The sequence below is a fragment of the Scyliorhinus torazame genome, chromosome 6 (genome assembly GCF_047496885.1).
Source record: "Scyliorhinus torazame isolate Kashiwa2021f chromosome 6, sScyTor2.1, whole genome shotgun sequence".
Lineage (NCBI taxonomy): Eukaryota > Metazoa > Chordata > Chondrichthyes > Carcharhiniformes > Scyliorhinidae > Scyliorhinus > Scyliorhinus torazame.
The window spans coordinates 161,450,141-161,466,774 of NC_092712.1; the positions used below are offsets into that span (position 1 = coordinate 161,450,141).

The following is a 16,634-nucleotide window of genomic DNA, read 5'->3' on the forward strand; positions in this document are numbered from 1 at the left end:
CGTGGCACACATCTGGCACCTGCTGGCACACCTGTCACCGCGTGGCACTGGCGGGGGACACCCTCTCCCCGTGTCCATCAAGGTTACGGTGGCCCTGAACTTTTATGCAACGGGGTAATTCCAGGCACCGAGTGGGGACCTGTCCGGCATATCGCAGACATCGGTGCATCGGTGCATCCGGGCAGTGACAGATGCCCTATATGCCATGGCGCACCGCTACATCTGCTTCCCCGTGGACCGAGCCAGCCAAGATGCCCGGGCCGTGGGCTTCTCTGCCGTGGCCGGGTTCCCCATGGTCCAGGGCGCGATCGATGGGATGCACGTCGCCGTGCGGCCACCTGCAGATAACAGGGCCGTGTTCACCAATAGGAAGGGGACCTATTCGATGAACATACAGGTGGTCTGCGACCACCGCATGATGATACTGCACGTCTGCGCCCGTTACCCAGGCAGTGTACACGACTCATATGTGTTGTCGCGGTCATCCATCCCCGGCATGTACGAGGGACGCCATCCCCGGCTGAGGGGCTGGTTGCTGGGCGACAGGGGCTACCCATTGCGATCGTGGCTGATGACGCCTATACGGAGGCCACGCAATGAGGCGGAGAACCGCTACAATGATGCCCATGTAGCGACAAGGGGAGTGATAGAGCGGTGCTTTGGCGTGCTGAAGATGCGTTTCAGGTGCCTGGACCTCTCTGGGGGCGCCCTCCAGTATCGGTCAGATATGGTCAGCCGCATCATTGTGGTGTGCTGCGTCCTGCACAACATAGCCCAGCAGAGGGGCGATGTGCCGCAGGCAGAGGAGGGCGGAGTGGTGGAGCAGCAGGAAGAGGCGCAGTCCTCCCCAGATGAGGGGATGGGGGTAATGGTCAGGGCAGACGGGGTAGACACAGGCGGGTGGCTGTCCACCATTACCGGCTGGCCCAGCGGGCACGGGACAGACTGATAGACGCCCGCTTTACTGACTAGATGGGCGTGGAAATCGGGTAGTATGGCCACAGACCGCACACCATGGCAACAGCCGACCACCCACACCCCCCACCCATCCACTCACCTAGCACCCTCACCCCCCTCCCCAACCCCACCCACCCCACCCGCATGCACACCCCCCCCAACCCCCCCATTGCCGATCCACCTGCAGCACAACGGGCCGGGCTCACACAGTTGCGGGTGGACGCGTGTCTATTGCAGGCCATGGAGGATGATGCCAACCCGCCCTGTGATGAGCTCCTGGCTCCACATCGTTGGACTATGTCTGACCCATGGCCACAGTACCACCATCCACCCGGACCATCCCTGCATGCGGCTGTGACACTGCAGCGCACGGTCCCGTCCTCTGCCCGGGGGATGTTGATGGCGGCCCAGGGGGAAGGGGGCAGACTCACCTGGGGCTGAGGTAAGACCACCCCTCACTCACACACTTGCGCTCAACGTACATGACACCCCCGCATGCTTTGGACAGAGCACAAAGGCAGCTTCGGTCGGTGTAACATTGACTTTAATAACCAAAGGAGTTCATGCACGTGCCCTAGCCCCTAAAACTCATCTGTGCCCTGCAACCGTGCCAACTTACTCAGTGTCTAATTGTTTGGCCTTACGGGCCCTTTGACTACGTCTACGTGGTTCCCCAGACGGTACAGCAGAACTGGAGGTGGACTCCTGTGATTCCTGCCCTCTGACACTGGATCCCTTTGGCGGCCGTTTCCTGGGGCATCCTGGCCTAGATGGGCCAGGCTGCAGCCCGGGCGACTGGGATGGCGAGCTGCCAGCCTGTCCTGCCCGTTGCCCACCCGATGCACCTGGGACGGAAGGGGGGGAGTCCGAGGTGTCGCGGTGTACCGGGTCCTCCCCTACAGGGGGAGCCGGGACGGACCACACCACCTCCTCCTCCCTCGGGGTGCCCGATGGCCCCCAGGCCTCTACATGGGTGGGGGATGCGAACGGACTGGCCATCCGACGCCCCCCCCAACATCTGGCGCTGCCAGTCCTGGAGGCCCGTGCTGGTATCGACAGGGGTCTGCAGGTTTGCAGCCATGGAGCCCAGGGGGTTGGCAAACCCTGTCTGTGACAGTGCGACGCCGGCTCGCATATGGCCACTGGCACCGATGCCCTCAGCGATGGCCTGCAGAGACTGGGCCATGGCCTGCAGAGACTGGGCTATGGCCGGCTGAGACTGGGCTATGGTGTTGAGCGCCTCTGCCATCTGGCGCTGGCACTGGCTCATGGCCTCCTGTGAGAGGGCAGCCATGTCCTGGGCCACAGACGCCGCCTGCACGGAAAGCCCAGGCCTCGCAAACCGTTCCCCATGTTTGACACCGTCGCACCCATTGCCTCCACCGCGGACGCCACCCGTGCGGTGTCAGCTTGGGTGGCACGCATGACCGGGACCACTCCCAGCTCCTGGACACGGGTGGACCCCTCCACCTGCGACTGCAGCCGCCGCAAGCCGCCCGTCACCCTCTTCGCTCGTCTCCGGGTCGGTGGTTGCATCGGATCTATGTGTGGGTGTGGTAACTCCAGGAACCCGGGATCCATCTGGGCGGCAGATGTTCGCTAGGGCTGGGCTGCCCTCCGACCGCCCGGCCCCTCTGCTGCTCCTACCTCCACCTGCTGTACCGGGACGGCTGTGTTGTGCGCACCAGTGAGTGTACCAGACGCCTCATCACTAAAGTGCCCAACCGAGGCGAGTGTTTCTGCGATGCTGGAGGGTGTTGGTGACAGCAGTGGCGTTGTGTCGTGCTCTTCGTCCCACTCTGAGTCCATGGCACTTTGGGGTGGGGGTTCGTCTCCACCCATCCACTCTGAGTCACTGTCCGCTATTTCATCTTCCTGGGTAGTGCTGTCCCGGGTAGGGGTGTCCTGGGCAGTGCTGTCCCGGGTAGTGGTGTCCCGGGTAGTGGTGTCCCGGGTAGTGGTGTCCTGGGTAGTGGTGTCCTGGGTAGTGGTGTCCTGGCTCGGATATGACGGGGGCCTGTGGCTGCCCCCCTCGTCGCTGGGTGGTCGCTCCCGCACGTGACGGGGGTGTCGTCTCCCTGTTGCTCCAGGTCTCTCCGTCTCCCGTGGCCTCCGAGGGGCATCCTGCGAGCGTCGCATGCTGGAGGGTGCGGGTCTCTCCGTCTCCCGTGGCGTGCGAGGGGCATCCTGCGGGCGTCGCATGCTGGAGGGTGCGGGTCTCTCCGTCTCCCGTGGTGTGCAAGGGGCATCCTGCGGGCGTCGCATGCTGGAGGGTGCGGGTCTCTCCGTCTCCCGTGGTGTGCGAGGGGCATCCTGCGGGCGCCGCATGCTGGAGGGTCCGGGTCTCTCCGTCTCCCGTGGCCTCCGAGGGGCATCCTGCAGGCGTCGCATGCTGGAGGGTTCATATCTCTCCGTCTCCCGTGGCCTCCGAGGGGCATCCTGCGGGCGGTCTGCATCTGCGGGGATGGGTGCCTGGACGTTTGGTCCTGCGATATACAATGAAGCATGCATGGTTAGACATCAGGCAGTGATCAGGTGATATGGGGGAGGGGGATATAGGGGAGGGGGGATATGGGGACGGGCTGTCGGTGGCTCACTTGCTACTACGCCCCCGACCTCTGCATCAGCAACCTCCCGGTCGTCATGTCCGCCAGCCAGTTCCAGGGCCCTTTCCTCGTGTTCGGTCAGTGGCCTCTCATCAGCGGGGCCTCCTCCAGTCCTCACAAGCTCCCTATTGTTGTGTGCGCGCTTTTCCTGTGGCGGGGGGTGGGGGGCGGCAGGGGTAAAAGGCAACACTGTTAGGCAGGTATATGAATGCACGCCATCGGTTGCGCGTGCATTGCAGAGGTTAAGGTTAGGGCTGGATTCACTTGGGGATATGGGGGAGGGGGGATATGGGGGATATGGGGGAGGGGGGATATGGGGGATATGGGGGAGGGGGGATATAGGGGATATGGGGGAGGGGGGATATGGGGGATATGGGGGAGGGGGGATATGGGGGAGGGGGGATATGGGGGAGGGGGATATGGGGGAGTGGGATATGGGCGAGGGGGGATATGGGGAGGGGGGATATGGGGGAGGGGGGATTATGGGGGATATGGGGGAGGGGGATATGGGGAGGGGGGATATGGGGGATATGGGGGAGGGGGGATATGGGGGAGGGGGGACATGGGGGATATGGGGATGGGGGGATATGGGGGAGGGGGATATGGGGGAGGGGGGATATGGGGGAGGGGCGATATGGGGGAGGGGGGATATGGGGGAGGGAGATATGGGGGAGGGGGGATATGGGGGAGGGGGGATATGGGGGAGGGGGTATATGGGGAGGGGGGATATGGGGGAGGGGGGATATGGGGGAGGCTCACCCTGCCTGCTCTGACGAGGTCGTTCACCTTCTTGTGGCACTGGGTGCCTGTCCGTGGTGTCAGGGCCACAGCGGTGACGGCCTCTGCCACTTCCCTCCACAGACGCCGGCTGTGGCGTGGGGCAACTCTGCGGCCGTGCCCGGGATACAGGGCCTCCCTCCTCTGCTCCACTGCGTCCAGAAGCGCCTCCACATCCCGTGACTCGAACCTCGGGGCTGAGCGGCAGCCAGCCATCCAGTCAGGTGTTCCGCTCGGGTGTTCCGCTCGGGTGGGGGGGGAGCAGCGCGGCCTTATGAGCCGTCACGCCGTGCGGCGCGTATGGCGCTGCACAGCGTGAACCACGTGCGCAAGCGCGGATCCCGTTACGTCGCTGCTAGCCCATTTCGGGCCGGAGACTTTTGACCCATTTTTCCGGCGTGACGCAAGTCGGATTTGCGCCGTTTTTTGCGCCGATCGGCGGACTTTGCCCCATATGTTTGTGAAAGATTACAGTTCCCAATCCTGTGAAAGATGCACGGCCAGTATTGTTAGTGGGTAGCTCTGGGTCTATGCACTGTGACAGTGTCATTGGGCAGGAACTTTGCGATTTGGTTTACCATACCCAGGAATCTTTGGATCTCAGTCGTGTTCTGAGGAGCCGAAAGCACTTTGACTGTTCTTGTTTTCTGTGGATCAATTCCGATCCATCCACGATATCCTACTTGAAAATTGGCTGTAAGAAATCATCTTTGTTGTGGAGAGTAAGCCTTGCTTCCTGTAGGTGACACAGCACAGTTCACACTCCAGTGTCATATTCTGTCTGAGTGGATCCATGGATCAGGAAGGACGTCACCCATGTGACCTCCGGCTCCATCCAGTCCCTCTCGTGTGTTTGACATTGTCCTCTAGAAGGTTTCTGGTGCTGATGTGATGCTGAAGGACAATCTGTTACATCAAAATCTCCCAAATGGAGAAAACAAGGTTGTGAGAAATGTAGATTCTTCATCGAGGGGCAGATCCCAAAGACCACTATCAGCATCTACCTTTGTGAAGATGGAACTCTTTCTCAGCTTAGTGAAGCTTTCATCCACAGTCAACATAGGATGAACTTCGGGTCCTACAGCTTTGTTCGGCTGTGTACGGTCTACATAAATTCTGAAAGATCCATTGGGTTTGGTATTGGGACCATCCCCAAGCATCGATGTGTTGGTTCTGTCACAGTAAAATAAGCCCTTTCCTTCAACATAGAGTCAATTTCCTTCTTTACCTTTGGCAAGAGTGGATGAGGAAGTTTCCTGGGTTTAAACAGGCCCACTGGCTTCATTTCAGAGAGATGCGATATGTTATTGTCAGCTTTCCTCGTCCTGCGAACAGCTATGGAAATTTATCTCTGAGGCTGATCTTCTCAGTTTTCCAGTTCCTCCAGTCGGTCAATCAGAGGCAAACTGCGACAGACATTCCTGCTTACGAGAGAATAACTCTGGTCCTGTAACACACAGAGACCGTAATTCTCCACTTGGGAGACAAAGGGCAGGATTCTCCGGTCCACCAGCTGCATTTTCCTGTGTGCCCGCCAGAAGCGGGATTCTCTATTCCCGCCACCTTCCAATTGGATGTCTCAGCAGTGTGAGCGGCCAGGAGCCTGTAAGTAGCACCAGAGGGGTGTGTTTAAAAGAAATACTGCAGCAATGGCGGTCTGAGCCAGGCCACCCCCTATACTGAGGGAGACACTCTGAGTCCACACACTTGGCACCAATTCATTCCTACTGCTGCCTGTTATGTTCTGTGTTGTGGCCATGGTAAACATGTTAAACTAGTTGTTTACTACTAAGATAATTTATTGACAAACTGAACACGCGGAAAGATAACTAATTATAATACAAATGGTATGAATAAGTGAATTGCCTGGAGCTGCTTCTGATGCGACTGTCTTCTATTGTGACTTACTACTAACTGCCGATCTGTGGAGTCACATGGTGGATCGCCGTCCCCACCTGCTGGTCAGAGGTCGTACATCCAACTATATACATTGCTATGCATATGCATATCACCACAACCCCCTTCCTTTGGAAATGTGAATGTTCAACAAATCTAACTGCTTTACAAAACATGATATGCAGATCAATTTCAAACGTGTCCCTTGTACGTAATTCATTGCAAGTTCAGACTTTCAGGTTAACGACATCTTTTTGTTGGTCTCCTGAACCTTGATCAAACACGTGGGGTGCGAATCCCGCCCCTGCCGGCTGCCGAATTCTCAGGCACCGGGGTTTTGGCGGGGGCGGGAATCGCGCCGCGCCGGTCAGATCCCATTGGCAGCGGCCCCCCCCAGCAATTCTCCAGCCCGTAACGGGCCGAGCGGCCACCCATTTTTAGCCAGTCCTGCCGGCATAGATTAGAGTAGATCTTTACCGGCGGCACCTGGCTCCGCAGGCGGCCTCCGGGGGCTCGAGGAGGCATGGAGGGATCTGGCCCCAGGGGTGCCCCCTCGGTGGCCTGGCCCACGATCGGGGCCCACCCGTGCCGTGGGGGCACTCGATTCCTCCGCAGCCGCCGCTGTAACGGTCTGCCATGGCCACTGCAGAGACGGACCCTCTGTGCATGCGCTGGCACTCCCGCGCATGTGCCAACTCACGCCGGCCGGTGGAAGCCCTTCGCCGCCGGTTGGCAAGGCGCCAATCCCCTTCCACGCCAACCGGCCCGGCTCAAAGCACTAGCCCCTGAAGGTGCAGAGGATTCCGCACCTTTGGGGCGGCCCGACGCCGGAGTGGTTCCCGCCAGTCCTTCATGCCTGAGTGGCCCACCCCGCCGGTTCGCGGAGAATCCCGGCCGTGATCTTGTTTCATCTTTCTAAATACCGGGGGGTGGATTCTTCACAACCCCGTGCCGAAATCGTGGCAGGCGCGAGGGCAGAGAATCCACTTGCGCACCGTAATCGGACCCGGCGCCGGTTCGGCGATTCTCCGGGACCCGAAAATTGGCGTGACCACGGAATACGCCGAGCGGCTGGGGGCCCATTGACAGAGGCCAGCCCAGCAATCCTCCGCACCCGACCGGCCAGGTTCCCGGCGGCATGGAACTAACCACCTATTCCCAGTCGGGATGCTGGCATGGTGGCCGCGGACTCAGTCCATGGGGAGAACATACAGACTCCGCACAGACAGTGACCCAAGCCGGTAATCGAACCTGGGACCCTGGAGCTGTGAAGCAATTATGCGAACCACTGTGCTACCGTGCTGCCCTTTGAAGGAGTAAAAGTTGCTGTAGATAAAGGGGAACAGGTAGATGTAGTATACTTTCAGAAGGCATTTAATAAGGTGGTTCATCAAAGGATATTGTGGAAAATAAAAGTTCATGGGTAGGGGGGTAACATCTTGGCATGGATAGGAGATTGGCTAGTTGAAAGAAAACAAAGAGTAGACATAAATCAGTCAGTTTCTGGTTGGAAAGATGTAATGCATGGTGTGCCAAGGGAATCATTGCTGAGGCGTCAACTCTTTATAATTTATGTAAATGGTTTGGATGGTATGGTTGTTAAAATAGCTGATGACACATAGAGAGGAAAGTAGATTGTGAAGATGACAAAAGTAGGCTACAAAAGGCTATAGGTAAACGTAAAGTCGCCAAAGTCTCAGGTGACCTATTAAGTGGGAAGAGCTGACTGTTGGTCATTTACCTTGAAGATCACTACACCTCAGGTGAGGGGCAAGGTTGAGAAGATGGGACCTTCATGAATAACCAAAAGGATATAGATAGATTAGGTGAATGGGCAAAGATGCGGCAAATGGAGTATGATGAGCGAATACATGAGGTTGTCTATTTTAACAGGACCAATAAAATAGAGACACAATCTCTAAATGATGAGAGATTGCAGAGTTCTGAGATGAGAGGGATGTGTGTGTCCCAGTGCATGATGTTTGGATGCAGGTGCAGCATGTTATGAGCAAATCCAATTGTTATTATTGTCATTATTGCGAGGAGAATTGAATACAAGAGTAGGAAGATAATGCTTCAGTTATACAGGACATTGGTGAGGCCACATCTGGAGTGCTGTGTACAGTATTGGTCTTCATATTTAAGGAAAGATGTAAATGGTTAGAAGCAGTTCAAAGTATGTTGACTAGATCAATGCCGGGAATGGGCGAGTTGTCTTATGAGGAAACCTTGGACAGGCTAGGCTCTTATCCCCTGCAGTTTAGAAGAGTAAGAATCAACTTGATTGAAACTTGACAGCAGTGAATAGGGAGAGAATGTTTTCTCTTGTGGGAAAATCTAGAACTGGTTTAAAAATAAGGTTTCACCCATTTACGACAGAGAACAGGGATTTATTTTCTCCCTCAGAGGTACGAGACTTTGGAATTCTCTCCCTCAAAGTATGGTTGAGACAGAGTCCTTGAATGTCTTTCAGGCTGTAGCACCATCGATCACACACGAGGCGAGACGGAGAGAACTTCAATCGAGGCTTTATTGAGCAAACTTGTTTGGACTTGTTCCCCAGCAGCTCAGTCACAAAATGCAGCTGCGGAAAGTAAAACGGGTTCTTATACCCCGCCTATCTGGGTGGAGCCCAGTCGGTGGCAGATCCAATCGGGACCCAGCATCTGTCCTCCAATAGCTCCTCGGCATTCATGGTGTACCGTATTACCCCTAATACATACCACCACATTCTCCCCTTGTTAAAAAAGAACCCGGCGGGGTGGTGGGTGGTATGGTGGTAGGGGTTTACAGGATCGGTGCCTTAACCATTGAACTATACACAATCATGCCGCTTTTACGGGGCCACCGAATTATTCACATTTTACCCGATTAGCACGTTAACTATTTACAACAATGCCGCTTTACTGGGCCACTGAATTATATACATCTTAAGTCGATTCGATGAGTCGAGATGGTGCTCTAGTCGCCCTTTCCGATCGTCTCAGCCCGGGTGGTGGTGCTGGCTCGGGTCCGGTCGACTCTGGGAGCATCGCGCCGTCCCCTTCTGTTTCCTTACTCCTGGACGGGCCTGGGAGGAGAACCCGGGAAGGGGGTGGCTGTGGGGCACACCGGCGGGAGTGAGGGGGAGGTGATTGGTGTTGGGGGGGTGTGGGAAGCTCCGGCGGGCGCCAGGTCCCGCAGAGAAACCGTGTCCTGTCGGCCGTCTGGGTGCGCCATGTAGGCGTACTGCGGGTTTGCGTGGAGTAGGTGTACCTTCTCCACCAGTGGGTCTGATTTGTGCGCCCGCACATGTTTCTGGAGCAGGATGGGTCCCGGGGCTGCCAGCCAGGTCGGAAGTGACATTCCAGAAGCGGACTTCCTAGGGAAGACAAGGAGGCGCTCGTGTGGCGTTTGGTTAGTGGTTGTACACAGCAGGGACCGGATAGAATGAAGGGCATCCGTGAGTACCTCCTGCCAGCGGGAAGTTGGGAGTCTCCTAGACAGTAGGGCCAGTAGGACGGTCTTCCAGATCGTTCCATTCTCCCTCTCTACCGACCCGTTCCCCCGGGGGTTGTAGCTGGTCGTCCTGCTCAAGGCTATGCCCTTACTGAGCAGGAATTGACGCAGCTCGTCACTCATGAAGGAGGACCCCCTATCGCTATGGATGTAGGCGGGGAAACAGAACAGTGTAAAGATGGTGCAGAGGGCTTTAATGACTGTGGCCGCGGTCATGTCGGGGCAGGGGATGGCGAAGGGGAAACGGGAATATTCGTCAACGACGTTAAGAAAGTACGTGTTGCAATCGGTGGAGGGGAGGGGGCCTTTGAAGTCCAAACTGAGGCGTTCAAAGGGACGGGAAGCCTTTATCAGGTGCGCTCTATCTGGCCTGAAAAAATGCGGTTTGCATTCTGCGCAGATTTGGCAGTTCCTGGTGACTGTTCGGACCTCCTCGACGGAGTACGGGAGGCTGCGGGCCTTTATGAAGTGGTAGAAACGAGTGACCCCCGGGTGGCAGAGGTCCTCGTGGAGGGCTTGGAGACGGTCCACTTGTGCGTTGGCACAGGTGCCGCGAGATAGTGCATCGGACGGCTCGTTCAGCTTTCTGGGACGATACAAGATCTCATAATTGTAGGTGGAGAGTTTGATCCTCCACCGCAGGATCTTGTCGTTTTTTTATCTTGCCCAGCTGTGCATTATCGAACATGAAGGCTACCGACCGTTGGTCAGTGAGGAGAGTGAATCTCCTACCGGCCAGGTAATGCCTCCAATGTCGCACAGCTTCCACTATGGCTTGGGCCTCCTTTTCTACTGAGGAGTGGCAAATTTCTGAAGCGTGGAGGGTCCGGGAGAAAAAAGCCACGGGTCTGCCCGTTTGGTTGAGCGTGGCCGCCAGAGCTATGTCGGACGCGTCGCTCTCGACTTGGGAGGGGAGGAACTCGTCGATGGCGTGCATCGTGACCTTTGCAATATCCGCTTTGATGCGGCTGAAGGCCTGGCGGGCCTCTGTCGACAGGGGAAAAGTAGTGGACTGGATTAGTGGGCGGGCCTTGTCTGCGTATTGAGGAACCCACTGGGCGTAATAAGAAAAGAAGCCCAGGCAGCGTTTCAGGGCTTTGGCACAGTGGGGGCGAGGGAACTCCATGATGGGGCGCATGCGTTCGGGGTAGGGGCCTATCACTCCATTACGCACTACATAGCCAAGGATGGCTAGACGGTCGGTGCTAAACACGCATTTTTCCTCGTTGTAGGTGAGGTTGAGGGCGTTATCGGTCTGGAGGAATTTGCGGAGGTTGGCGTCGTGGTCCTGCTGGTCGTGGCCGCAGATGGTGACGTTGTCGAGGTACGGGAACGTGGCCCGTAAACCGTGCTGGTCGACCATTCGGTCCATCTCCCATTGGAAGACCGAGACTCCGTTCGTGACGCCGAATGGAACCCTTAAGAAGTGGTATAGCCGCCCGTCTGCTTCGAAGGCAGTGTACTTGTGGTCACCAGGGCGCATGGGGAGCTGGTGGTAGGCGGACTTAAGGTCCACGGTGGAGAAGACCTTGTACTGTGCAATCCGATTGACCATGTCGGATATGCGGGGAAGAGGGTACGCATCTAGCTGCGTGTACCTGTTGATGGTCTGACTGTAGTCTACGACCATCCTTTGCTTCTCCCCTGTCTTCACTACTACCACCTGGGCACTCCAGGGACTATTGCTGGCCTGGATTATGCCTTCTTTCAGCAGCCGCTGGACTTCGGACCAGATGAATGCTCGGTCCTGGGTGCTGTACCGTCTGCTCCTAGTGGCGACGGGTTTGCAATCCGGGGTGAGGTTCGCAAACAAGGAGGGCGGTTCGACCTTGAGTGTCGCGAGGCCGCAGATAGTCAGTGGGGGTCGAGGGCCGCCAAATTTGAATGTTAAGCTCTGTAGGTTGCATTGGAAGTCCAACCCCAGGAGGGTGGGAGCGCAGAAGTGGGGAAGGACATACAGCCGGTAATTTTTGAACTCTCTCCCGTTGCACCGTTAGGTTTGCGATGCAGAGCCCTTTGATTTCAATGGAGTGGGACCCCGCCGCCAGGAAAATTTTTTGGGTGCTTGGCCGAATTACAAGGGAACAGTGTCTTACCGTGTCCGGGTGAATAAAACTCTCCGTGCTCCACGAGTCGATCAAACACGGCGTCTCGTGCCCGTTCACCAGCACCTTTGTCGTTGTCGTCTGGAGCGTTGGGGCCGCGACTGGTCGAGGGTCACCGATGGCAAACGTGGTTGGTGCATCAGGTCGTTGTCTTCAGGCAGTGTGGAGCCGTCCACGCTGGGGTCCTTGCCTGTCAGCCAAGATGGCGGCGTCCATGGATCGCACGTGGTCTGGGGTGGACAAAATGGCCGCTCCCATGGGTCGCACGTGGCCGGGGGTGGACAGAATGGCCGTTCCCATGGATCGCACGCGGTCCGTGGGTAGTAAGATGGCGGCGCCCGTCCCCCCCTCGTGGTGTCTGGGGCCCAAAATGGAGGCGCCCGCTGGCCGCCCGTGGGTCGCTGGGGGGGGTTGAGTCCATGGTCCCGTTTCTTCCCTGGAGATAGCGGCGACCCCACGGGACTGGAACACCGCTGCGTAGTGCCCCTTTTTACCGCAGCTTTTGCAGGTGGCCGAGCGGGCCGGGCAGCGCTGGCGGGGGTGTTTTGGCTGCCCGCAAAAGTAGCAGCGGGGAACCCCCGGGTGGTCTGGGATTCTGGCTGCGCATGCTTGCGGAGGGGTGGGGAGATGCCGGGGGGTCGGTCACGGCGGGGGTCCACGGAGCCCAAGGGGCTGCAGCGCGGTCGGGGGCATAGGCGCGGGCGTTTTGGGAGGCCACGTCGAGGGAGGCTGCAAGGGCCCGTACCTCTGTGAGTCTGAGAAAGTCTTTCTCGAAAAGCCTCTGGCGAATTTGTGACGATGCCAAACCTGCTACGTAAGCGTCTCTGATCAGGAGGTCCGTATGTTCGTTCGCCGTAACCGCTGGGCAGTTGCAGTTTCGTCCCAGGATCGTTAGAGCATTGAAGAATTGGTCTAGCGATTCCCCGAGGATTTGTCGTCTCGTCGCGAGCTGGTAGCGTGCGTAGACCTGGTTGACGGGCCTAATGTAGATCTCCTTCAACAAGTTGCTCGCCGCTGGGAATTCTTCCGCCTCCTCGATGAGTGAGTAGATTTCGGGACTCACCCTGGAATGCAGGACCTGCATCTTCTGGTCTTCTGTTGGTCTGCCGGGGGCCGTTCGGAGGTATCCCTCAAAGCACGCCAGCCAGTGCTTAAACGCCGATGTTGCGTTAGCTGCTTGGGGGCCGATTCGCAGGCACTCCGGGGTGATACGGAGCTCCATATTCCTTTTTAAGTTTGCTCAATAAATTGTAGCACCATCGATCACACACGAGGCGAGACGGAGAGAACTTCAATCAAGGCTTTATTGAGCAAACTTGTTCAGACTTGTTCCCCAGCAACTCAGTCACAGAATGCAGCTGCGGGGAGTAAAACGGGTTCTTATACCCCACTTATCTGGGTGGAGCCCAGTAGGCGGCAGATCCAATCGTGACCCAGCATCTGTCCTCCAATAGCTTCTCGGCATTCATGGTGTACCGTATTACCCCTAATACATACCACCACACAGGCAGAGCCAGAAAAATCATGGTTAAGCAAGGGGTGAAAGGTTATTGGAATAGCAAACATCTCTCCTTAATATTCAGCAGCATTACTATTGCTAATTATGCCACCATGGACACCCAAGGATTAACCATTAACCAGAGACTTAAATCGACGAGCAATGCACATACATTAAACTAGAAGAGCAGTTTGGAGGCTGGGGATCCTGCAGCCAGTAACACATTTTCAAAGTTGATTAAACCTGTCCAGTGTCGACATGATACAAGTCAAAGGTGTTATAGAAAACTCTGGATATGCCTGGATGAGTGCAGCTCCAATAACACTCAAGAAACCCACCACAATCCAGGACAAATTAACAGATATGATTCGTAGCCTATCCCCAATCTGAGGCAGTCACTCTCTCGATCACTAGCACACAGTGACAGCACAGAGTTCCATCTACAAGATGCGCTGCGGCAACTTGCCAATAATCCTGTGGCGTTGCCAGCAATACCCATATCTAGGAATGATTAAAACAAATAAAGAATGCTCCACATTTTTGTCCATTTTTTATATCTGTTGCTTCCCAGCAAATCAGACAGTAAATTCTCGCTCTCAAGCAGCAGAGGCACGGCTTACTCACCAAAAACAGAGTCCTGTTTTGGGCATGTATAGTGGGTTATTTCACAGTGCCTGCAATGCCAGGAATGACCCAGCAATCAAAAGAGACTCTTTTTTCTTTGGCCTCAGTCAGGAACCCCTCGAAAAGGCCATACAGCTGGCAGATGTGTTTGCAGACGTCTTCAACCAGTCCCTACTCCACTCCAAGAAGACCACAATCATACCGGCGCCAAAGAAGAACCAGGCAATGTGCCTCAATGATTACCATCCGCTGGCCCTGACATCAATCCTAATAAAGTGCTTCTGGAGGTTGGTCATGAGGCACATCAACTCCGTACTCCCAGGATGCCAAGGTGCATTGCAATTCGCATACTGTCGCAATCGGTGCACAGCAGATGCCATCTCCCTGGCCCACACTCATCCCTGGAGCATCTTGACAACAAGGACTCCTACATCAGACTCCTATTTATTGACTAAAACTCCGCCTTCAACACCATAATCCCAGCCAAGCTCATATCAAAGCCCCAAAACCTCGGACTTGGCTCCTCACTCTGCAACTGGATCCTCGACTTTCTGACCAACAGACCACAATCAGTGAGAATAAACAACACCTCCTCCACGATAGTCCTCAATACCGGGGCCCCACAAGGCTGCATACGTAGCCCCTTACTATACTCCCTATACACACACGAAAGTGTGGCAAAATATGGTTCCAACTCCATCCACAAGTTTTCTGACGGCATGACTATAGTGGGTCGAATCTTGAACAAGGACGAGTCAGAATACAGGAGGGAGATAGAAAACATAGTGGAGTGGCAGAACAACAACAATCTCTCCCTCAGTGCCAGCAAAACTAAAGAGCTGGTCATTGACTTCAGGAAGCAAGCTAATGTACACACCCCTGTCCGCATCAATGGGGCCTAGGTGGAGGTGGTTGACAGCTTCAAATTCCTAGGTGTGCACATCACCAACAATCTGTCATGGTCCACCCACGTCGACACTACTGCCAAGAAAGGGCAACAGCACCTATACTTCCTCATAAAAGTAAGGAAATTTGGCATGTCCACACTGACTTTTATAGGTACACCAAAGAAAGTATCCTATCTGACTGAATCAAAGCCTGGTTTGGCAACTCCTCGGCCCAAGACCGCAAGAAGCTTCAGAGAGTCGTGAACACCGCCCAGTCCATCACGCAAACCTGCCTCCCATCCACTGGCTCTATCTACATCTCCTGCTGCCTTGGGAAAGTGGGCAGCATAATCAAAGAGCCCTCCCACCCGGCTTACTCACTCTTCCAACTTCTTTCATCAGGCAGGAGATACAAAAGTCTGAGAACACGCAGTAACAGATTCAAAAACAGTTTCTTCCCCACTGTTACCAGACTCCTAAACGACCCTCTTATGGACCATACTCCTGTATGCATCACTTGATGTCGGTGTCTATTCATTTACCTTGTGTTGCCCTATTATGTATTTTCTCTTCTTTTCAGATCCCAAATGATCTGTTTGAGCTGCTCGCAGAAAAATACTTTTCACTGTAACTCGGTACACGTGACAATAACCAAATCCAAATCCAATTCACTTACCTCACTTCCAGCACTGAGAAGCGTAGCAATACCAGGGTGCCCAGGTGGCAATGCCAGGGTGCTCAGTGGCACTGCCAAGGTCCAGACTGGCAGTGCCAATGTGCCTGTGCCAACAGAAGTGTCAGGGTATCAGTCTGACCACCTGAGGCCTCCAATGGCCTGGCAAGCTCCCCCAGCTGCCGTTACGCCTGTTCCATTTTTGTATGGACCAGTGTTAAACGGCACCATGGAGAGGTCTCCTAAGCACGGGCGTTCGTTCCCAGACGTCAGGAGAACCGGACACCGACTTATGTAAATGAGCCTAAGGCTCACTTAATTATGTAAATCTGGATCTTGCCCAGTGAGTGCGAGACCCAGACCGTGACTTCTCTGAGTGTCGTAAATCTCACGAGAGGCCTCTCATGAGAATTAACGGCCTCGTCGCATCACCGAGTCGGGCGTGACGAGGCCATTCGATTGTGCCTCTGATCTCTGTTGTTAAAACAGGAGGTTGTGGTAAAGTTGAACCCAGCTAAGATTCAATTCCAAGACTTGTTACTTTGAGTCCTGGCTTTGTCCCTCAAAGGCCGCTCAGAAGTATTTTTATGTGGATGACAAATGTTTTAATCATTGCTATTTAGGACAATTGAAAATAATCTCAAATTCCACATGTTAGAATATTCTGAAACTATTACCTGTCTGCACAATGTCAAACTGCTGAGCCAGCAGTAAGATGCTGCAGATCACAGTGAGAAGCTGAAACTCCATGATTTGGACAGAGTGGGTTGAGTTGTTTCACTGTTGAGTTCTCGCTGTGACTCGTGACTTCAGTTTACTCCGGATCAGCGGAATCAAGTGGACTCTTCACTCTCTGATTGAACCTGGTACATTTATAAAGCGGGTGTTCCAGCCACTGCACTCAGTCTGACTCAGAGATGCGCCAATGTGATTCCAACTGGAAAACCAAAGGCGTCAACCTGAACTATGTTATCAGTTTCTCAAACCAAAATAAAGTGCAGTCAGTGATGCATATAACTCCCACAATGTTTAACATCCCTGGTGCATGTTTTATATCACTGCAAAATAATTCACCCAAAATCTATATTTTTGCTCTGTGCTGTATGTCACCCA

At 55.2% G+C, this 16,634-nt stretch overlaps 1 protein-coding gene across 8 annotated transcripts in view; it reads right to left on the reverse strand.

Moving 5' to 3' along the window:
• LOC140425109 (kappaPI-actitoxin-Avd3b-like) overlaps positions 1 to 16,391 on the reverse strand; it is a 102,612-nt gene extending 86,221 nt beyond the window's left edge. For 5 of the 8 annotated variants that reach the window (XM_072509020.1, XM_072509018.1, XM_072509017.1 and 2 more), the window contains exon 1: positions 12,585 to 13,090. In XM_072509020.1, the coding sequence (XP_072365121.1) occupies positions 12,585 to 13,061 (477 nt within the window). In that variant the 5' untranslated portion in view covers positions 13,062 to 13,090. Of the gene's footprint in view, positions 1 to 12,584; positions 13,091 to 16,198 lie in introns of those variants that run through there. The other 3 variants (XM_072509022.1, XM_072509021.1, XM_072509023.1) reach the window with 2 other exon arrangements.
• Positions 16,392 to 16,634: the final 243 nt, after the last annotated feature.